This window comes from Triturus cristatus, chromosome 1_2 (assembly GCF_964204655.1).
Source record: "Triturus cristatus chromosome 1_2, aTriCri1.1, whole genome shotgun sequence".
In the NCBI taxonomy this organism is placed as follows: Eukaryota; Metazoa; Chordata; class Amphibia; order Caudata; family Salamandridae; genus Triturus; species Triturus cristatus.
Genome location: NC_140580.1, coordinates 216,069,087 through 216,089,541, shown reverse-complemented (window position 1 = coordinate 216,089,541; position 20,455 = coordinate 216,069,087). Strand labels below are relative to the sequence as shown.

The window sequence follows — 20,455 nt, the reverse complement described above, 5'->3', positions numbered from 1 at the left end:
CCAGGGTGTCACAGAAGGCTTGATTCGGGATTGTCTCTTTGTAAACTTGTACTTGCGTCAGTTTTTCAACTGTGGCGAACAGTTTTTTGGCATTATTCTTGGCTTTGTCAATGGTCTCTGAGAAATACTTGATTTTTGCAGTATGAGTCCTACATTTATACTGGGTGAATGTATGAAAGGCATGGCGCACAGGGCTGTGTGCCATGTTTCCTCTACACCAAGACACGCAGCCTGCAATGGCAGAGTGCATAGCTTTGGTGAGGGGTCCCTGGGGTGGTCCAACCAGTGCTGCAGCCCTAGAGGACTCTCTTCAGTACTCATGCGCAAGGTACCAGGGGCATCACTGATGAGGGACTTACAGAGGTATCTGAAGTTGTGTCAATCGTGGTACAGTTTTAAGGAAGGAGATCTGGCATTGGGGACCTGGTTAGCAAGGGCCCTGTGCACTTACAGATCAAAATCACATCATGCATCAGGCAAAAAGTGGGGGCTAACACTGTCAAAAGGGGCACTTTCCTACATGGTGTCACACATGATATGGTGGCAATTGGCAGCTATAGGCCAAGGTATCTGGGAAAGCTAGATAGATATTGAGAATTAGAAATTAAATGAACTATGATATTCTAATAAAAGACATACTTTAGAACATATTGAATCAATCATTCTCCGGAGCTGCACCCCTTCCCAGGAACTCCCTCCCTGTGGATGTTAGGGCCAAACCTACCCTGAAATCCTTTCACTGATGTCCAAAGACTCATTTCTTTAGACTAAATCGGTCTGATGTAAAATAGCTGTTGGGCCTTACACTATCTGACTCTCTTTTTTACCATGCGCTGGCTCCTGCATTGTTACATTCTTCTCATCACATCCACCCTCCTTCCCACACCCTACTTTCAACTTCCTTTGTCCTCACCACCTCCCTGACCTTCCCTTTTCCTCCCACTTCACCCCTAACACCCAGATTCTCTCCATGTAATGTAATGTAATGTAAGTGCCAATTTGTATCGCGCGGCAATCGCTCCAAGGAGCATCTAGGCGCCCAGTAAGGACCACCAGATGTTAGGTAGTCCCTATGCTTACTTGACCGAGAACCCGAATTACACTAGGCTTCTGGCAGTTATATCTTGGAGATTAAAGATCCAGGTTTTTAGATGTTTACGGAAGTCTATTTCTTTATCCAGTAATCTCAACTGGGGGGGAAGAGTATTCCATGCTTTTGCTCCCAGTACCGCCAGGGATTTGCCCCCTCGAGTTTTGAGTCTGAAACTCGGGACGGTAAGCAGGTTGGCGGTTGAAGAACGCAGTGCTCTGGTTGGACAGTATCTGCTGAATTTTTTCCTCAGATAGGACGGGCCTAGGTTGTGAACAGCTCTAAAAGTAATTAACAGTACTTTAAACAAAACCCTTTTTGTAATGGGCAGCCAATGTAATGCCTTGAGGGCTTTGGTTGCAGATGATCTTTTCGGCCATTTTAGAACCAGCCTCGCTGCTGCATGTTGCACCATCTGAAGTTTGTGTGTGACAACTTTATTTGTACCAGCATAGAGGCTGTTGCAGTAATCGATGCGCGATGTTACAAGTGCAACCGTAACTGTTTTCCTTGCTTCAAGGGGCAAAAGATCAAAGAACTTTCTCAGTCCCTTTATTACCCCAAAGCACATGCCTGCCACTCTAGCTGCTTGTTGTCTAAAAGACAGGTCAGAGTCAAAATGCACCCCCAGATTACGGGCCGAGTTGGTTGTATGAGGTGGTATTTCAGCTTTTTCTGGCCACCATAATCGTGGGGTGAACTCATTTTTTGGGCCTATAGGCATGATCTCTGTTTTACCTGTGTTGCATTTCAGGTGATTTAGGCGCATCCATTCAAAGGTGGCTGTTAGGCAACCTTTGAGCTTTTCCTCCCAGGCTTGGTTATCCTTATCCATTACCAGGATAAGTTGTGTGTCATCGGCATAGGCTATAGCGTCTATGCCAAATGACGATATCAGTTTTATCAGGGGTGCAGTATAAACATTAAACAGGGTCGGGCTCAGGCTCGAACCCTGCGGAACTCCCGTCAACAGCGCTTTTTCACTGGAGCAGAATTCTCCCAGGGTCACCACTTGCCTCCTGTCACTTAAAAAGTTTCTTATCCACTCAAGCACTGTCCCTGTGACACCAGATGTTATTAACCGGTCTAATAGGATGGCATGTGAGACCGTGTCGAAGGCCGCCGATAGGTCTAATAAAATCAGGACGGCCTTCTTGCCTTGGTCTAGGGCTGAGCGGATAGTTTCTGTAGTGAACAGGAGGGCCGATTCGGTGGAATGTTGGGCCCTGAAACCTGCCTGGTTGGGGTGCCATACATCACTATCTTCCAAGAAACGAGTAAGTTGTTTATTTCCAATTGACTCTGTGACTTTGCACAGAGCCGGAAGTAGTGAGATGGGTCGTAGGTTCGACAATGTGGTGGGGTCAGGGAGTTGTTTTTTTTGCAGTGGTTTCACCGCTGCCAGTTTCCACTCTGGGGGGACTTTGGCTGTGGACAGTGAGGTGTTGACAATGGCATTTATTATTGGATTGGCAATGTCCACAATGAGGTGTAAAAGTCTAACTGGGCATGGATCGAAGGGGGATCCGGATATTGTTGCCAGAATTCCTCTTTTGGTATCCTCCAGGCTAACTGGAAGGAAAGTTGTCAACTGCGTGGCTCCTTGCCTCACTATATCATCCTCTGTTCTTGGCTCTAATATAGGGACATCGAAGTCCTTCGTCAGCCCCTGTACTTTTCCCTCAAAGAAATCTGCGATCTTGTCACAGAGTGCCTGCGAGGGCGGGATATCCTGCGCTAAACATTTAGGCTTATTAAAGCCATTTACAATTTTAAATATTTCCTTTTGTTTGCTGCTGGCTGTTTCTATTGCCAACGAGAAGTACCTTTTTTTAGCCTGTTTAATTAGCGCATGATAGGCATTTTTTATCCTTTTGTATTTGTTACGTTCTAGGCTAGAGTAGTATTTCCGCCAGCTTCGTTCAGCTCTTCTAAGCTCCCCTTGTTTATCTTTGAGATCTCGATCGAACCAGGGTGCAGATGTTTTCTTTCTACCCTGCCATCTATTGTACTCTTACTCTCCTCCCCTCCGGCTTTCTTGCTATACAGACCTTGCTGTTTCCTTCCTTTCCCTAGCTCTCTCTTGCCTGCTCCAGCACTATCCAGCACCTTCTTGCTCTCTCATCATGTCATTGCTCTCTTACCATCTTATCTTCTCCTCTTCCCTCTACTTCTAGTGTGACTTCCTCTTGTTATTATACAAGTTTATTATAAGACTGTTGTTGCTTCAATTGTTGGCTATGTAGAGCACACCCATTACAGGAAACGTGGCAACACAAGACATACATAAAATGGAGTTCTGAGATCTTATAAAGACACTCGACCTGTTACCTACTCATTCATGCTTGATTATTTAATTTTGGGAAAGTAACTCCCAGATCCTCTTCCATTCATTAAACTCTTGCTCTCCTCCCCTCCGGCACTCTTACCGTACAGACCTTGCTGCTTCCTCCCTTTTCCTAGCTCTCTCTTGCCTGCTCCAGCCCTCTCCCTTTCCAGCTCCCCCATGTGCTATGTGAAACTGTTAAATAAATGAAATAAATATTGTAGAACGTTAGGTGGGAAGACAGAGGACCAAAACTGTAGATGACGGAGAAAAGAAAAGGAGAAGGAAGGGAAAGGGATACATATTACAAGAAATGTAGTAACCCAAGACATACATAAAATTGAGTTCTGAGATCTCATAAACACACTTGACCTGTTACCTACTGCCTCTATTTGCTGCTATTTTGTCACAGAACTCCTTGGTTTCTTGAAATATTTTTATAATGTATGGTTAAGGGTACTTCACAGAAGACATAATTTCATTTATGATTGATTATTCAACTTGGGGAAAGTAACTCCTGTTCAGGTTATTCTGAGCAGGAATGATGGCAGAATGTCCACTCGTGGCTATTATCTGGTAAAATGTGTTTTTTGGAATTAGTCACTGTACCTGCGCAGGAAGCTGAAGTACTCCTGATGTTGTGCCTGTCCTGAGCTCATCATGATGTTTTGAAAAACTTGCCGGTCTAGAACCCAGATCTTCGAGTCAACCACAGCTGCAACATAAGAGGACATTATTATTATCCATCTCCTTGGAGACATAGGACTGTGACAAAACTACTGCATTACATAGAATGGCAGAGATCGAAATGATACCTGTCAGATGCTGCACTTTGTGTTCATCCTAGACAATTTTATTGGGAATTCTGGCTCCAAATTTATTTTAAGCACCAACATCCCTATTTACATTCCATCTTGGGAGCTCTGTTTTTCTTTGGTATGAATTATAAATTCTGTGCCATAATCTTTTTATTGGATAAACAGAAAGAGATTATTTTGTCACTTGACATCAAATGTGGTTTAACTTGGTGGATTTTCATAACTCTGTCTTCAAAGATATATACGACTTCTATTACTACTTTTACTACTACTAATAACAATAATAATAACAATAATTATATTAACAACAACATTCACAGTAATGAGTATATTAATATTAACAATGGTAACTATATGAATACTACTATTATTTATAAAAAAATAAAATAGACTAGCAATTGTAGTGTTGTGAGACTATGTGCGCTAGGAACCTCGTGGTTCTGGGAGGACTCAACAGAGGAATTACATAACTTGCTGGGAGGCATGGTTATTAACGGTTATGACGTAATGAGAGTGTAGAGTGTGATCGTATGCTGAGAAATAAAGACGTCTGTTACAGAACTCCATGTGTGATGTATTCATTTCCATGCTCCCACGCTGGGGAGGGCACTACATCTGGCGATGAGTAGGAGATACGTGTCCCGAAGAAACAAGATGTCTCACCCTGAGAGTTTGCAGTGGTACAGCAAACTGCTTGTGTATGCCACATATGCCAAAATCAATGAGTAGCAGTTCAAAGTTGGGCATATGGAGTCGAAGCCCTGCTCCAGCTCAGATACGGGTTTTGAACAAGTTGAAGGTCCTACATTTTATGAAATGATATTATTAAGAAGTTTCAACTTATGAACTTTGTTGCTGTTTATTTTTTCCATTTTGCTTTTAAAGAGAAATTGTAAAGGTTTTAATTGACCGGACAATAAACTACTATTACTTACTTACAGAGGAGCAAATTTGAAAAGCCTGCAAGAATCTGCTGGTCAGGCTGAAGGAAGAGATATTGTGCTGCACAATAACACAGAGCCATCATCAATACAATGCAAAAAGCTAAAAGCAATGAAGTCCAAGTGTGAGTGACTAAACCGTTATTTACTGTCAAGAAAGAAGATGGCGCCTTACAACCCCTGAACAGGCATGCCCGCCCATGTGCAAGCACATGGCCAGTGATTGAAGAAGTCACAGGTAAGGGTTAACAGTGACAGTCATCCGAACAGCATATGCTCTCAAGGGCAGAGCGCAAAGTACGATTCAGCTGTGTTTCAGAATCCATCACCACCATTCGACATCGCCATGAAGCAAATTATTGATGCCAGAAACACTGCCTGGATCAAGACGTTCGATAACTTCATTAAAAACTCATTAAATACTTCAAAAACCTTGCCATTGAAGGAGTAAAAGAAGTCCTGAAGGAAATCTCACAGACTGATGCAATATAGTACCGTCAGATCATAGAAACATTGTAAGTTCAATCCAATGCCGAATTTCGACTGTTGACATGCTTATTAAACACTGCAAGCTTAATGGGTTTATAACTGAGAAGCCATATGCCTCAGAGTTATGGATGGCTGTTTTTCAGGTTCATTCAGAAGACGCATGTTGAGAGACGCTCAGTTTGGAGAAAAGTATTAATGGCTACAAGGGCCAATTAAAGAGCGGATTGACAAGCTGCTCATATGGAAGATGGAAGAGCAAAAATTGAATCAGCGTTGGTCATTAAAAGTAAGCACAAGTACAAGGTAGATGCACTCAAGTCGATATCTCCGAAGAAAAAAAAGTTGTGTTTCTGAGATGGGTTTTCGTTTTCCCATGAAGGTAAATGTCCAGCCATAGGGCAGATGTGCAAAGGTTGTGGGAAAGAAAACCACTTCATAACAGTTTGCAAGGCAAAAGAGAACCCAACTGAGTCACAGCAAAGAGAACATGGACGCCAGAAGGTTCAAGAAGTGTTCTAGCAACACCCACAATGTCAAAAAGCGGCATAAGTAGAAATCAGACAATATAGATTGTCATAAAGTTCTTTTTGCAAAGGCTCTACAACGTAATTATCAAGGGCCAGTGAAGAAGATGGATATGCTATGATAGTATCAACCGAAGCGCGACATGCACATTTAGGTTTTGCTGCTTGTGGAGAAGAAAAAAAGACAAAGAAAAACCAACCAACAAAACAACAGAATTAATTTGGACACTGCCCCAAGATTACAATAAATCTCAACCATTGACCCATAACATTTATCATAGACAGTGGTGCGTCAGTTAACTTCATGACAGTTAAAATTTTTAACAGCCTTTCTCCTGTGCCATGCTTCAACCCGTCAAACAGAAAGGTATACGTGTAGGATACCACCAAACCATTGTAGAATCAAGAGTCATTCAAAAGAACCACGAGGCATAAAACAACGTCAGTTCAAGTGTCAATTCACATTCTTCAAGGAGCTGTTGATCCGCTGAGGTTTGTGATGTGCAAAGGACACATGGTCATGGTGCATCATCCCAGAAAGTCCATCACATTGGATTAAAGTGTGACGAGTCCTACCTCGAAGGTCGTCAGCTCCTGCAATCAAAAATGTGGTCGCCCCACCTAACAGCCCAGATCAAGTATCAGAACCTGTGCCATCGATGCACAATCACAGTGCATCTCAACTACCACACACCACTCGATCAGGCTGACTACTTTGAGCCACTCAACGACTTATTGAAGAACTATGAAGTAACTATTGTTTGTATTTTCTATTTATCAAAGGGGGAAATGTAGTGTTATGAGACTATGTGCGCTAGGATCTTCGTGATTTTGGGCGGACTCAACAGAAGAATTACGTAACTTGCTGATAGGTGTTAAGGTGTGGTTATTAATGGTTATGAGGTAATGAGAGTGCAGTGTGTGATCGTATGCTGGGGAATAAAGATGCCTTTTACAGAGCTCCGTTTGTGGCTTATTTAGCTGGGGAGGACGCTGCAGCAATAACAACAGAGCACAATCTTGGTAAAAATAACAATAATAGTAACATATAAAACAGTAACATTGTTAATATTACTAGTCCTACTTCTACTCATACAACAACTGCATGCTAGTAGTGCAACTAATAATGACAGCAACAAGACTAGCAATAATAATCACATTGATTGGATTTGTATTGATATGGATAACAAATGTCATACTATTACTGCTACTATCAATATTGCCACTACTACTACTCATAATATTAATTATAAAAAATAGCAGTACCTCAAGAGAAAAATAACTCAAACAGTAACAAATATTACCACTGTAGTAGTAGCAGCAGTAGCATTAATAATAATTATCCTAATCATCATCATATCATCAGTACATATAAACCCAATTTCTGCCACTCGCCTACCCCTCTCTTTTTAATATCTGAGCTCCGCTTCCAGCCAACATGAAATACACATTCTGAATAGGTATGCGTATATGTATGCAGTGTGCATGTGAGTAGTGTACGAAGGAACGTGTTGTTGCTGAGAGGTAGAAAATATTACCAACTGGCCAGCTTTCCTCATCACAGTCCTGACATGTAAGGTCATCACTCTTGGGACAGGGAACTGACTTGCCAGCTACATGATTGGTAATTAAAAAAAAACTTTTTATTCCTCCTCAGGCATAACTTCCTTTTTGCAGCATTCCTACTAACATTTTAAATTTGCCATTTCTCATTTTATTTCTGTCTTGCGTTTTAATTTATTCTTATGAACATGGTGTGTGCATTTTAGTTATGGCCTACTTAGTAGTGGCTCCAAGTGCCATGTTTACGATGGCGTAGACTCTGACACTGTCTGCCATTTGGTGGGGGCTTGCTTGGCAGGGGGATGTCTCTGTCCTGTTTGTTTTCTCTTGCCTGGACACCATTACTCCTTTAATGTGAGAGAGGCAGGGATGATCAAGAAGGAGCACGGTCATGATGAATTGAGCTCCACCTGTCCAACTCACTGTTCAGCATCCTGCACTGATCCTGCTGCCTTGTAGCCCCTGCTACAGACTTACTGCTCTTACTGGCCGACAGCTTTTCAGCAGTGCAAGTCTCTCAAAGCCCACCCACCCACCCTGCTTGAATGCCACTGCGCTTCACGGAGCAGCCTGGTGACTTTGGCTGGACCGCGGCCTTGAGTGACTCCGGGGGGCAGGGATCTGACTGAGTCTCTTCCATGTGGAATGTAGGGAGAACGAAAGGAGTGATGGCCTTCCCTTCTTTGGCAGACTGTGGTGAAAGAATTAGGGGCCAAGAGAGTGCCCCCTTGTGCCACAATGCTGACCTGGGCCCACCGCAACATGCAAGCTGCTCTGTCTTGCGGGGCAGCCTGGTGGAATCAGCCACACTGTGGCCTTAAGTGCCTTCAGGTGCGGGCCCTCGTTGAGTCTCCCCTGCAAGGAATGCGTGGTGATGAAACAGAGTAGCAGCCCTCCCTTCTCTTCCATTCTGGGGGGCCACGGTGGAGACGGTAGGAACCAAGGGAGTAGGCCCCCCCGTTATGCTGCTGACTTGGGCCTACCACCTGTGGGCGCACACAGTCTTGTGGCACAGTTGTGTGCATTTACCCAGCCAGCGGCCTGATCGGCGGTCTGCCGTTAGGGTAGTTAGCTACGCCCCCAGGCAGTGCTGAGAGGCTGTAGGGATGGTACTGTTATAATTGGTGTTGCCCGCCTTATATCCTGGAGGTCGGGGAACAGTGTACATGGGTGGACAAGAGTTGTCACCGGGGGGGGGCACACAAGTGGACTAAAGAAATGTCTTGGGGATTTTGGACATTTTGTTGGAGGCAGGAAGGTTGCGTGCCCATTAAAGAGCCCTCCCTCCATCACAAGTGAACGTTTCCACTCTACATTCTCTCCCCCTCGTTCTTAAAGGAGGGGTGTTGATGACACACAGCATCCATGAGAACACATCTGAGAAGTGCTGGGGCCCTAATCTTGTACTGTGTGGCGTATAATCTGTGGCTCCCAAAGCTACAGCACGTCCTGCTCCCGTACCCCCTCCCCATAGTGCTCCCCAAGCACGACAGGGCTACTGTCGTGATGGCTGAGTCGAGGAGTGGCGGTGTGGATGCGGGGTATTTCTGCACCACGACACAAAGCTGTAGCATACACTATCGGAGAACTACAAGAAATGGAATAAATCCTAAAGGCTATTTTGGACATCAAATCATCTTTGGAGTCTACAATTGATGTCCTGGGGCTCAATATGGGCCTTTTGCATGAAGGTCATAAGAAGTTGAAGGACCGCGTGGATGATGGGAAAATCTACACCTGTGGCCCTCAAGCCCACAGTCACAGAGGTGGACTCTCATATCAAGGTACTCCAGGGGGAGATACATCATCTTTGGGGAAAAATAGAGGATTATTAGGGTCGCTCATGCCGAAACAATGTGAGAATTGTTGGACTACCAGACTGCTCTGAGGGCCCCAGCATGGATCTCTATCTGGAGGAATGGCTAGGTCAGACTGTATTGGGGGCAGGATTTCTACCTTTTTCTCAGTGGAACTGGCACACAGGGTCCCAGGCATGTACCTCCCGTCCGGGCACTCCCCAGGCCGGTAGTTGCCCACTGCTTTAATTATCTTGCCAGGGATCACATCCTGCAAGTGGCGTGGGCTAAGGGGCCCTACTGCTTAGTACACATATTCCCCAATTACACTGCCAATGTGCAAAGAAGGAGGGCTTCCTTTTGCGAAGGAATACTGAAGCTGAGAGCCCTGGAAGTGAAATATGCTATGCACTGCATGGCAATACCATCTTCTTGGCTTGAGTATAGGGGCATCACGCCTGATCCGGGTGTGGGGAGACTACGGCAGTTGGTCAGTACAAAAACGTTTGGGCCACATGGCAGCAACAGGAGGGCGGGCCCCATGAAGGAACTAGCAACTAAATAATGGGCTTGAGTGGTTGTGGCAGCAGAGTGACACAACATATTACCCCCAGTGGGTCAGACAAAGGGAAGAAAGAACCTATTTAAACCAGTGGATGCTCTGCTACTGTTGTCCCTGACCTCACACTCATGTATGCGTATGGAGTAATATGACCTGCCGAGTAGGGAGTGGCCCATTCTGTGTGTGATGTACCAGAAGGTCACTCCACGATCCATATTTGTTACTACTATTGGCTATAAGATGGAGGCCCCTTGTTTCCACCAGCAGGAGGTATATGTTATACTGTCGACTAGCCACACTTTTCTTTTCCCTCTGGAACTCTTTTATTATGTTTGGACCTACTCTTCATTGTTTGGTTTTACCTTTTACACTCTCTGAGTAGCCATGTACATGTGTATTGCAGTGCTAGTGGCTGAGCACCTAATGGTGTGTTGGGCTGGGATGGGAAACTGGGGTAATGTTATTGCATTTCTTTGCTCTTTTTGTTTCCTTGTCTCGGTTTTTGTATGCATTGGCATGTATTCGGGGTTAGAGGTGGACCCTGTGGGGGGGCACTTCTCTGTGGGTTGGCAATCGAGTACATAGGGGGTAGACACTGTTACACCCATTATGACGGATAGCAGCTGATACACTGCACTTCACTACCTTCTCCAACCTGGAACGTCAGGGACATGGCTAGCTATGTTAAACAGTACAAAATCTACCAGTATGTGGTAGACACATAACCTGTCTCCCTAAACGCTTCTTTCTTCGCCTGTTTATGCAGGAGGTGGAGAGGCACGATTGTTTGGACCACATATTCAAGATAAGCTTGGGGTGTTCTGATTTGGGTTTCCCCCGGGGTTCCGCTCTTGGTACAGCACACAAGGGCAGACCCAGAGGGTAGGTATGTGGTGGTGAAGGGGTTGCTAAAGAAATCTCTCTAGTAACAATGTATACACCAAATTCAAACTAGGAAGCCTTCCACAACATGTTAATGCCAGCACTGATGAGTAATACACTTGCTCCATGTATTTGGGAGGGGGGACGATTACAATTGTATCCCTGACATTGACCTGGATCGTTCATACCAACTGGTACCCGGGGCACAGTCCACAACACTAGCAAAAAACTTGCAAGGTGGGCGACGCACACACAGGTGGCCAAGGTTTGGCACCGCCTCCACAGAGACTTACAGCAACTCGAAGGTGACATATGAGCATACAAACTGCTAACGACCACTGACCCATTCGCCGCAGTCCCACTGGCGCAGGCAAGTGTGGTGATCTGTGACATGCTATGTTTTGCAGATTGTCTGCCTCGTGCAGCGCATTGAGTGACACATGTGAGTGAGATTCTATGTTCTTGGTAGAATGTTGATGTTCAAACTAAGGGAACAGTTGTCTCCTGGTGCTGCTACGCTTTAGCTGAATAGCTGCAGTGCTCCCTGAATTCCCTGTGTGTTTCATGGTGCTTACCAACTTCCACAGCGAGACTCGCATATAAAGCCCCATGCTAAATTAGGCTCCTTATATTATAGGAATTACATGGCAAGCCATCACATGGTAGGGGATAAGGGTGGAAGGCTTCTCACCTGGCTTGTTTGATCAGAACACCCATCACAGAAATTCGAGGTATTTCTGGAACAATCATTACCTTACAGGAGGCGATTAATCTCGCATTCTGATCCTATTACAGTGCACTGTATGCAACTCAGGAGGAAGCGGATGCTTCTGTGATACAGGCATTCATGGACGAATTGTACCTTCCGCGGTTGAAGGTGTCTCACCGAGCTGAGCTAGAAGCTGAGCTAACTGCCGATTAGATTTCCCAGGCCCTTAAACAAATGGTGCATGTCAAAACCCCATGTGCGGATGGTTGGCCTACCGAATTCTATGCTGCCTTAGCACCACAATTAGTTCCAAGACTACTCCAAGTTTACAAGTTAGCTCACACTCAGGGGGTACTTCCTCAGTCTATGTTGGTGGTACTCCCAGTGTTAGACGGAGACCCATTATTGGTGGGATCTTATCAGCAGTTGTCACTCTTGAACACAGACTATAAGATTTGTGGGAAAGTTCTGGCCAATAGGCTGATACCCATCCCGCAACAGCTAGTAGACTCAGATAAGAATGGCTTCATCCCCAGGAGGAACACCTTTCAAAATCTGTGGTACTTTTCGATGATAATGGATTGAGCATGGAAGTGCAGTGACTATCCTTGGGTGACGTTTCTGGACATGGAAAAGGCGTTCGACACTCTTGGGTGGGCTCATCTTAGAGAGGTCCTCTATCGACTAGGGGTGGGATCACAATTCCTCTCTTAAGTATCGCTAATATATAACACCCTAACCGCAAGGGTGAGAACGGGCAGGACCATATATGATCTGATACACATAGAAAGGGGTACGACATGGTGTTGTCTACTATCACTGATTGTTTTTGTCTTGACCATGAAGCCATTGGCTTGCGCATTGTGCTCCAGAGGCCTATAGTAGAGTATTTGTGTTGACGATCGGTGGCACATAGTTTCTCTATATGCTGATGATGCCTTGATCTATACTCGAGAATGCAATCATTAATGACCACTTCTGAAAATTTGGCCGGGCCTTTGGCCTCGGTGAACTAGAACAAATCCCACCTCTTCCCCTGGACAGCATTATCCGATGAATAGCAACTGAATCTGCCCCGCACTCCCCTCCCTTGGAGTTATGATACCAATCACTACTTAGGGATCAGATATATCTCTCTGAGAAAGACCTGATAAATAGCAATATATGATGGGCATTATCTGCCGTTAGAAGCTCGCTGCCATTTTGGACGGGCTTCTCGATTTCCTAATAGTGTGCATAGCTATCTCTGAGATGCTTATACTCCCATGACTGCTATGGTTTTTCCTAGCCATCCAGGTCCCATTAGCCAAGGGTTTTGTTAGGGGGTTACGCTCATTACCAATAACGCTGATATGGGGCACCAGGAGACCTAGAACAACAATTCCTAAATTGTATGCCCCACTTTCAGAGGGCGGTTTAGGAGCCCCGAATCATGAATACTACTACTATGCAACAACCAAGCTGCGGTAGCCAATGTGCTGGTTGGGTGGGGAGGGCACATCAGAAGTACGTCACTGGTTTGTGAGATCTTCCCCGTCTAACGTTTTGAGATAGTTGCTTTGTCCCACAGCAGTGATATTTAATGGGGGGCGGAACATCCTTATGAGAGCGGCCAGATCCTGTTGGTGTATCTACACAATATTGCGTAACAAGCAGACTCTTTATACACCAGAACTCCCATTCTGGGCATTACCCTGATGCTCTACTCTTCACCTAAAACATGACGTGGACAAATAGACAGAGGTGGGCCTCTGCACGTGGGGGGGACCTCTTTACTGATAAGGTCCAACACACTTACCAACTGTACCAGGTCTGGCATAGGACACATGATGAATCTGCGAATTCCCACCTTCTACAAATAATCCTTGCTCATGATCAGGCTAGATGTGCAGTTACCTTCCTCTATAGTGCCATACGTAGCGATAGAAGTACACCGTATCCGGTGTTGAGGGCTCATTTGGGGGCTACGCTGGAGGTGGACAAACAGATGGGAGCAGTGTTTTCGGAAGGTTAGGTTTTTTTCTACCAATTCCAGATTTAAATAGTCCAAATCAACTACTTACATCATACTTACCTAACCCCCAAGCAAATAGGTCATATGTTCCAATGTGCCAGAGATGCATGCCCCTGCTGCTCAGGCAACAAAGCTGATTTCCTTCATATGGTATGGGAATGCCCTCTTATCAGTGCCTATTAGGATGGGATAATTGCACACATTTCATGCATTCCCCAGCAGCTAGATGTCGAAAAACGCAGAATTTTGTTTACTGGGTCTCACCAAGCATCCTAGCAAACATAAATATCGCAATAAGTTTATCGATCTGGCCCTTGTTTTCACCAAATGGCAGATAGGCATGTCCTGGAGGTTGGCCTTCCCTCCCTCCCCTACTGCTCTTGCTTAGGGATTTGTGGTCAAGAATAGTGGAAAGACAGTTCTACTCCCTGCTTGGGAGGGTTATCTGGCAGCAGTAGAAGCCAAATCAGAGCCAAATCAGACAAGAGACCACTCTGAGCTCCCATGAAGCATACACAATGTAAAAACCTAGATATGCTCTGCATGCTCTTTGCTACGCCTTACACCCCCTGGGGTCCCCTTTAAAGCATAATCCTTAAACTTGGTGTTTAGATCATTCACCCATGCAGCTTTTCGCCCCTCCCCTCCTCCCCCTACCAGAGTTCCCCTCAAGAATGTATTTTGCAGAAACCATCTAGTGCCAAATGTTGCATAGTTCTGTTGTTTATCTTTCTACACTCATATGTCTACCATGGGAACCAGAACCTACAATGTCATGGAGGGACACTCCCAATACTTGTATTGTACTACTTGTTGTATCCTCAAACATTGACTTGTAACAAAACGTTTAATGGTTCATTCAGCAATATACGGATTACCTAAGAATGCTATCAATTGTTACCTGTAGACAATTTCTCAAAACTAATAAAACATATGACGAAAAAAGGAGCACTGCAACGCCATCTGAAACCCTGTCAGTCCATGTTAGCTTCACAAAGGTGAATCTAATGATATAGGTGAGTGCACTCATTGGTGGATGCCTAGTATTAGGAATGCTGGAAAAGGAAGTGATTGGTGTCTACCACTTCTGCACAGTGTCCTAGAGATTCAAAGATTCTGTTGCTGTAATGGAGTCTGACGGGAAATGCCCCAATAAACGGAAGCATTCACAGGTGTTTTCTCCAGGAGATTTTGACCTGCCTGCTCATGACACCCAGTGCATTGCAGCTACTTATTGATGAAGAAGTTGCTGATCTATTGATTGGTAATTGACTGTTGAGCTTGTGAGGCACATGCATTTTGAATGTTGTTATTGCGATGAACAATGAAGAACAGACCTAGAATGACCCAAGACGTGTCTTGCGTTCTTTGCAGAAGAAGAGACGATTGTCACCTGAAGATTCAGGAGAAACATGAACATTATGCACATCTAAAGTGAAGAATTTGCAGAACAGCGTTGAAGCAGAGCAGGGGGATTACACAGGAAGACATGTATTATATCTAAGGTTTTTATACCATGCATCTTTCCTGTTTCTCTGCCTCTGCTGCTAAGCCAGTGTGAATGGTATGGGTAGAATGTTGGTGTGGATTGTGATGTCATTGGAATGTGTGGATTGCTGTGAGGTAGAGTGTCAGTTGGATCCTGGGCTGAGCAGCAGGGAGGTTGCTCCTGGTGGGGCCTTATTTACATCTTTACTGGAAAACCTACTTAACATCTAAGAACAATAAACTTATATCATCTGTTACCTATCTACGTCTACTGGAACTCCTTACTATGACACAACATAAATTGCGACGAGGATGGGATCAAAAACTACGCGTGAGGACTTATTGCAAGTTTCTACTAAAGGAAATTTCATTCAAGATTTTACTTAAATAGCAACCTACCTAAGGATTTTGACGCCCTTCCACCCCACCTGTGTCCAGATTCACCGGACAGCCCATTGACAGGGCGTATGTTTCCTGCTGCCATTGACATCTTGCTGCCATTGACAGGGCGTATGTTTCCTGCTGCCATTGACAAGGTGTATGTTTCCATCTGCCATTGACAATGCGTATGCTTCATTAAATCTGCTGCCTGTTTCATGCAGCCTTTGACACCCAACTGCCATTTACTGTGTGTGTGTTTCCTGCTGCCACTGTCAAGGTGTCTAAATTGATGGAGCAGGGGAGAATACAAAACATTTTGTACCCCCTTCAAAGTTGATGACCTCATAACCTTAGAAATACTAACTGTTTGAATGCATGGATTAACCAATAAATGCACCTTTTAATTAGACACTACACGCGGCAAGATAACTGGCATTTGCAAAAATCTAATTCATTTACCAATGTGAAATTAAATTAATATAGGTTTGTGATTTGTGTAGAAAATAGAAGTAAATTGCATGTATTTCGTTGTAGTAAAATACTGTGGCAAAAAGAATGCAGATGGTAAGTAAAATGACTTCAAATGTTGCTTATGCTAGGTAACATCTAACACGGGTCATTAGAATGGTGGGTGGTAAACAGAAGGGTTTATTTTCTATGTCTAATTTCTGCTATGTTGTTTTCATATTAGTTTCATTCGGGCCTGCTAGGCCTCGCTGAGAAAATGGCTGCTGCCGAGAGATGTGACTGTACGCTAGAACAAAAATGGCCCCCGCGCAGGAGCAGAATGGAAGTTTCAGTCACGAGTGTGTGGCCTATGCCCGGAGTGAGAGATGTCAAGGCCAAACTGACCTAGGACAAGAGTTGTGCTAAGACGTTCTGTGCGATTCCATGGGAACGGATGCAAGACTCGAACTGCAGAATATGATCTTCTTCATCTTGAATAGAGAATGTTGCGAATATTTTAACAAAGTAAAAGTAGTGGGAACTGTCGAGTCATGAGGACTGTACATAAACGTATTATTTACAGAACCGGTTTAGGCAATGAGGATAATGAGGTGACCATCACCACCCCTTCAATGGACCAATCAGTGTGAATACAGCCCCTAAAAAGTTTCAATTTTGGGTGTAGCAAGTGAGTGAAAGGGTATAAAAAGTGGTGCTTATGATGACGTTGTGCGCACTTGCTTGTTCTTCTATTCAACACGACATGCTGTCCGTTGATACAATTTTTCCTTCCTGATGCTGTAAAAACTTTGACAAATTTTGAACTTTGAACTTTGATGGGGAGAAGGAACGAGATCGTCGCGGGATTCTATCCTGGGAGGGAATATGTCCGAGGAGGTTAGAGGGAGAGTCAGATAGTTTCGGAACCTATCCTGAAATCTGCGGTTCATGTTCTGGTGAACCATTCTCATCATTGCACTAAGGCCAAGGGTACTGAGTATTTTCCGTTTCCTATATAAATCTTTGCTTAAATGCTTATGAATTATTGTCTATAATTTGTCTAATAGAAATTTCACTTATTCACTTTTCCAATGAATCTAGATAAAATGTCATACTAACTCAAACTGAGTCTGTGGTTATTAGAATTAAAGTTATGATTCATAAGAGTTAAAAGGATTTAATTGCGATTGAGCTGGACTTAATCGCCATCACCTGATTCCTACTAGTTGGTCCATCGACCCAAAAATAGCGGAGTATCTTGATGTATAGACCGAAAAATGTAGAGACAAAATGTATATAATGTATATAAATATTATATAGGGAAAATTAGTATCAAGGTACCCCGTATGTCTTGCAGCTTGCCAGCTTGTAACTGATCCAGAAAACTGAGTGGTATGAATGTTTCGGTGTTATGGGCCCCACCGACGAATAAGTGGTATGAGGGTTTTCTTTGGGTTGGTGACGTTGGTAAAGGTTTTGCTATAGCCGCGCTGCATAAGTTTTCTTGGTAGCAGAGTTATGGTTTCTATAGGTCAGTAGGGGATTATTGATTATTACATTTTCTGTGTTTAACACTCCATGTTGAGTTTGTATTACGTTATATGTAGTCAGAATTTTGAAGCTTCTGGGAAGTAGGAAGTGGATTTGTGTGACAAGAGAAGTCACATGGAATTGTGCATTGTCTGATTTCAATTTGGTGATAACACAGGACTGTGTTATGCTAGGGAAATTTCTGCGTGGGTTGTGCTGAGTGGAATAGCAATATGTTTTCTTGTGAAACTCTGGCCTTAATTTTCAGGAGCAGTATAGTCTCCACATGTGTTTTATCCCCAGCGAAACGGGTTTACCTCTTGCTTGAGAGAAGGGTAAGGTAGAGGGAAGTGCTACACTTATCAAACAAAACAGTATTCTTGAATGTTTGAATAAACTATCACTTTGGTTCAGCGAAACGGACAATGGTAATGTGTTTTATGTTATAACTACCCAATTTTGTCAAATCACGAAAAGTTATAAAATTGTGCCGATAATTTTTGTAGAGGAGGGGGTCAGCAGAAGCAGGAGTAGAGCTGACGTCAACAAGAACCGCGCTGGGATTGGTCAGTTGCGGAAGTACAAGGAGCTTTGTGATTGGTGCGTTAGTGTGATTCGCGCTGGAATAGGTCAGCGTGAGAGTGACGTAAAGTTTTCTGATTGGTGCGTTGGTGTGAGTAGCGCTGGGATTGGTCAGTCGCATAAGTATGAGGAGCTGTTTGATTGGTTCGTTAGTGTGATTCACGCTGGGATAGGACAGATTAGTTAAGCAGCTTAGAGAAGAGTTGTGTGAATTGTTTCGGCAAATTACTGTGAAATATGGCTTACTATGATGAAGGAGAGATAGAGAAACCTTCATGGTTTATGAAATTCAAGAGCCTTTTTAAAAAAGATAAGAAGATTGTAACGAGAGAGGGAGAAGTGCTTCCTCCACCGAAAACAACCGCATCTTACATGATGACGAAATATGGATATCATACTTGTATTTGGTTGGAAAATTGGGCAAAATATACTCAAAATTATGGAGTATTGGCATTTCCAGAAACTGGTTCGTTTAGCACAGCTATACTACGAAATTTAAGAAATAAAATGATGAAGTTTGAACCGCGACCTAGACTGACACAGTTTGAAGCTCTAGGTGAATGGGAAGTTGAGATGTATGAAAGAGAGAGACATAGAGTTACAAGAGATGATGGGTTTGTTCCGGGAAGAGTATGGGGTTGGAATAATGAAGACAGGATGAGACGATGGAGGTACGCTAATATGAAGGATGGTATGTTTCCTGCTAGAACAGTTGAGGAGGGAACATGGAAAAAGTGTACAGAGAAAAAGAAGCATATAGTACCAGAAAGGTGTGGATATGGAGTCAGTGATACAGATGATGAGTTGCTGGAAGACATATTAAATAAAAGACCCCCTCCATATCAACAGGTTTCTGCAGTGGTGACACCAAATGCACCGCCAATGGAAACTGGGATAAATCAAAATCTGGAATGATTTTCTGAAGTAAATGGTCCATTTAAAAGACACGAAATACCACAGACTGTAGACCCAGATAATTATAATACCTCTGAATTAGCAAGAACAACAAAAGAATTGTCTGAAAAAATAAAAGAATTGACAAAATGTAGAATCTATAACTGTACCCGTAACTTTAGGTCCAGTGATACCTGTATTTGAGAATCAAAAAAATAGATGAACATTCTTTAATGATTCCCTTAATTTCTAGTATGCAAAAAGTACGAGAAACAATTCATCCTGAAATTAGGGAGACAAAAGATTCAGTTAGATTAACTCCACCTATGGATTTGACAACAAATCAGAGTCCAATAAATACAATTCCAATGGGAGCTGAGTCAGCAACTGAAACGCCAGAGAAAAATGTGAGTAGAGTAGAATTGAATAAAACCCCTGTAGAACCAACGGCGGAAGAATTAAATGAATGGGTCAAGAGTCTGCTGAAGAAAGATACATAACCACAACCTTTGGATGTAGTTAGATTAAAAATAGACATGGACGAATTGATTCTAGGAACTATTGGTACAGATCGGTTAAAAACATTGTCACAGCACACCGTGGGCGCCACCGCAGAACACTGACTACGCTCGCGGCCCTCGGTAGGCAGTAGCGAGAACTGAGAAACCACATTACCCAGGATTCCTGTGATCAGCGAGCCAGCGACGACGTCATGACGCCCGTCGGGGAATCCTGAAATACTTCCGGAATCCCGTGGAGCGGCGCCGCTAATTCCGGATTGAGAGCAAGGTTTGGAGAAGACGCCGAGAGACGGTAGGGGTGCTGTAGCACCGGAGCAGGTCTTGTGAACACCCTACGCTTCTCTTTACTCGACTCTGCGTTACCCTGTATGCCGTGTGCCACTTTCAGCAGCGCTAAGAGGGGGCTGCATGGTGTTTTGATTCCGAGTAGGAATTCCGACTTTCTCCTTGTTCTGTGATTCCCGTGGGCGCATAGAGCCTGATAACCTTTATCGCTGTTTAAGCTGAGGGAGCGACTCGCAGGACTGTTTGACGAGCCGAGATCGGCTCTTGTGGGCTTGCTAAGCGCCCCACTCAGACAAGGAAATGTCCATGCCGCAGTTGTGGACTACACCATTAGTTATTACCTTCTGTAGTGTCTCTTAAGTTCTGGGCTGTATGAGATTAATACAGCCAGAACAAAGAAGACGCGTGTATGGGAGCAGAAGGGTTTCCGGAGAAGCCCTCACCGCTTGGTACCCTGACTAGTTTGCAAAAAGTTCGGGTGGGAAAAAACTTGTATGGCCAGGGAAGGCCTGACAATTTCCGAATAGACCTTTGTCTGTTTTATGGCTCTGTGGTGTTTCTCTTATCCAACGGGGGAAACTAATATTACTTCTGCTTGTTGCCTTATGTAGCA

At 44.0% G+C, this 20,455-nt stretch overlaps 1 protein-coding gene across 2 annotated transcripts in view; it reads right to left on the bottom strand.

The window, feature by feature from the left end:
• LOC146867068 (cGMP-dependent protein kinase 2-like) overlaps positions 1-20,455 on the bottom strand; it is a 1,824,148-nt gene that overhangs the window by 1,237,455 nt on the left and 566,238 nt on the right. For both annotated transcript variants that reach the window (XM_085603485.1, XM_085603486.1), the window contains exon 5: positions 4,026-4,131. In XM_085603485.1, coding sequence (XP_085459611.1) covers positions 4,026-4,131 — 106 coding nt within the window. The remainder of the gene's footprint in view (positions 1-4,025; positions 4,132-20,455) is intronic.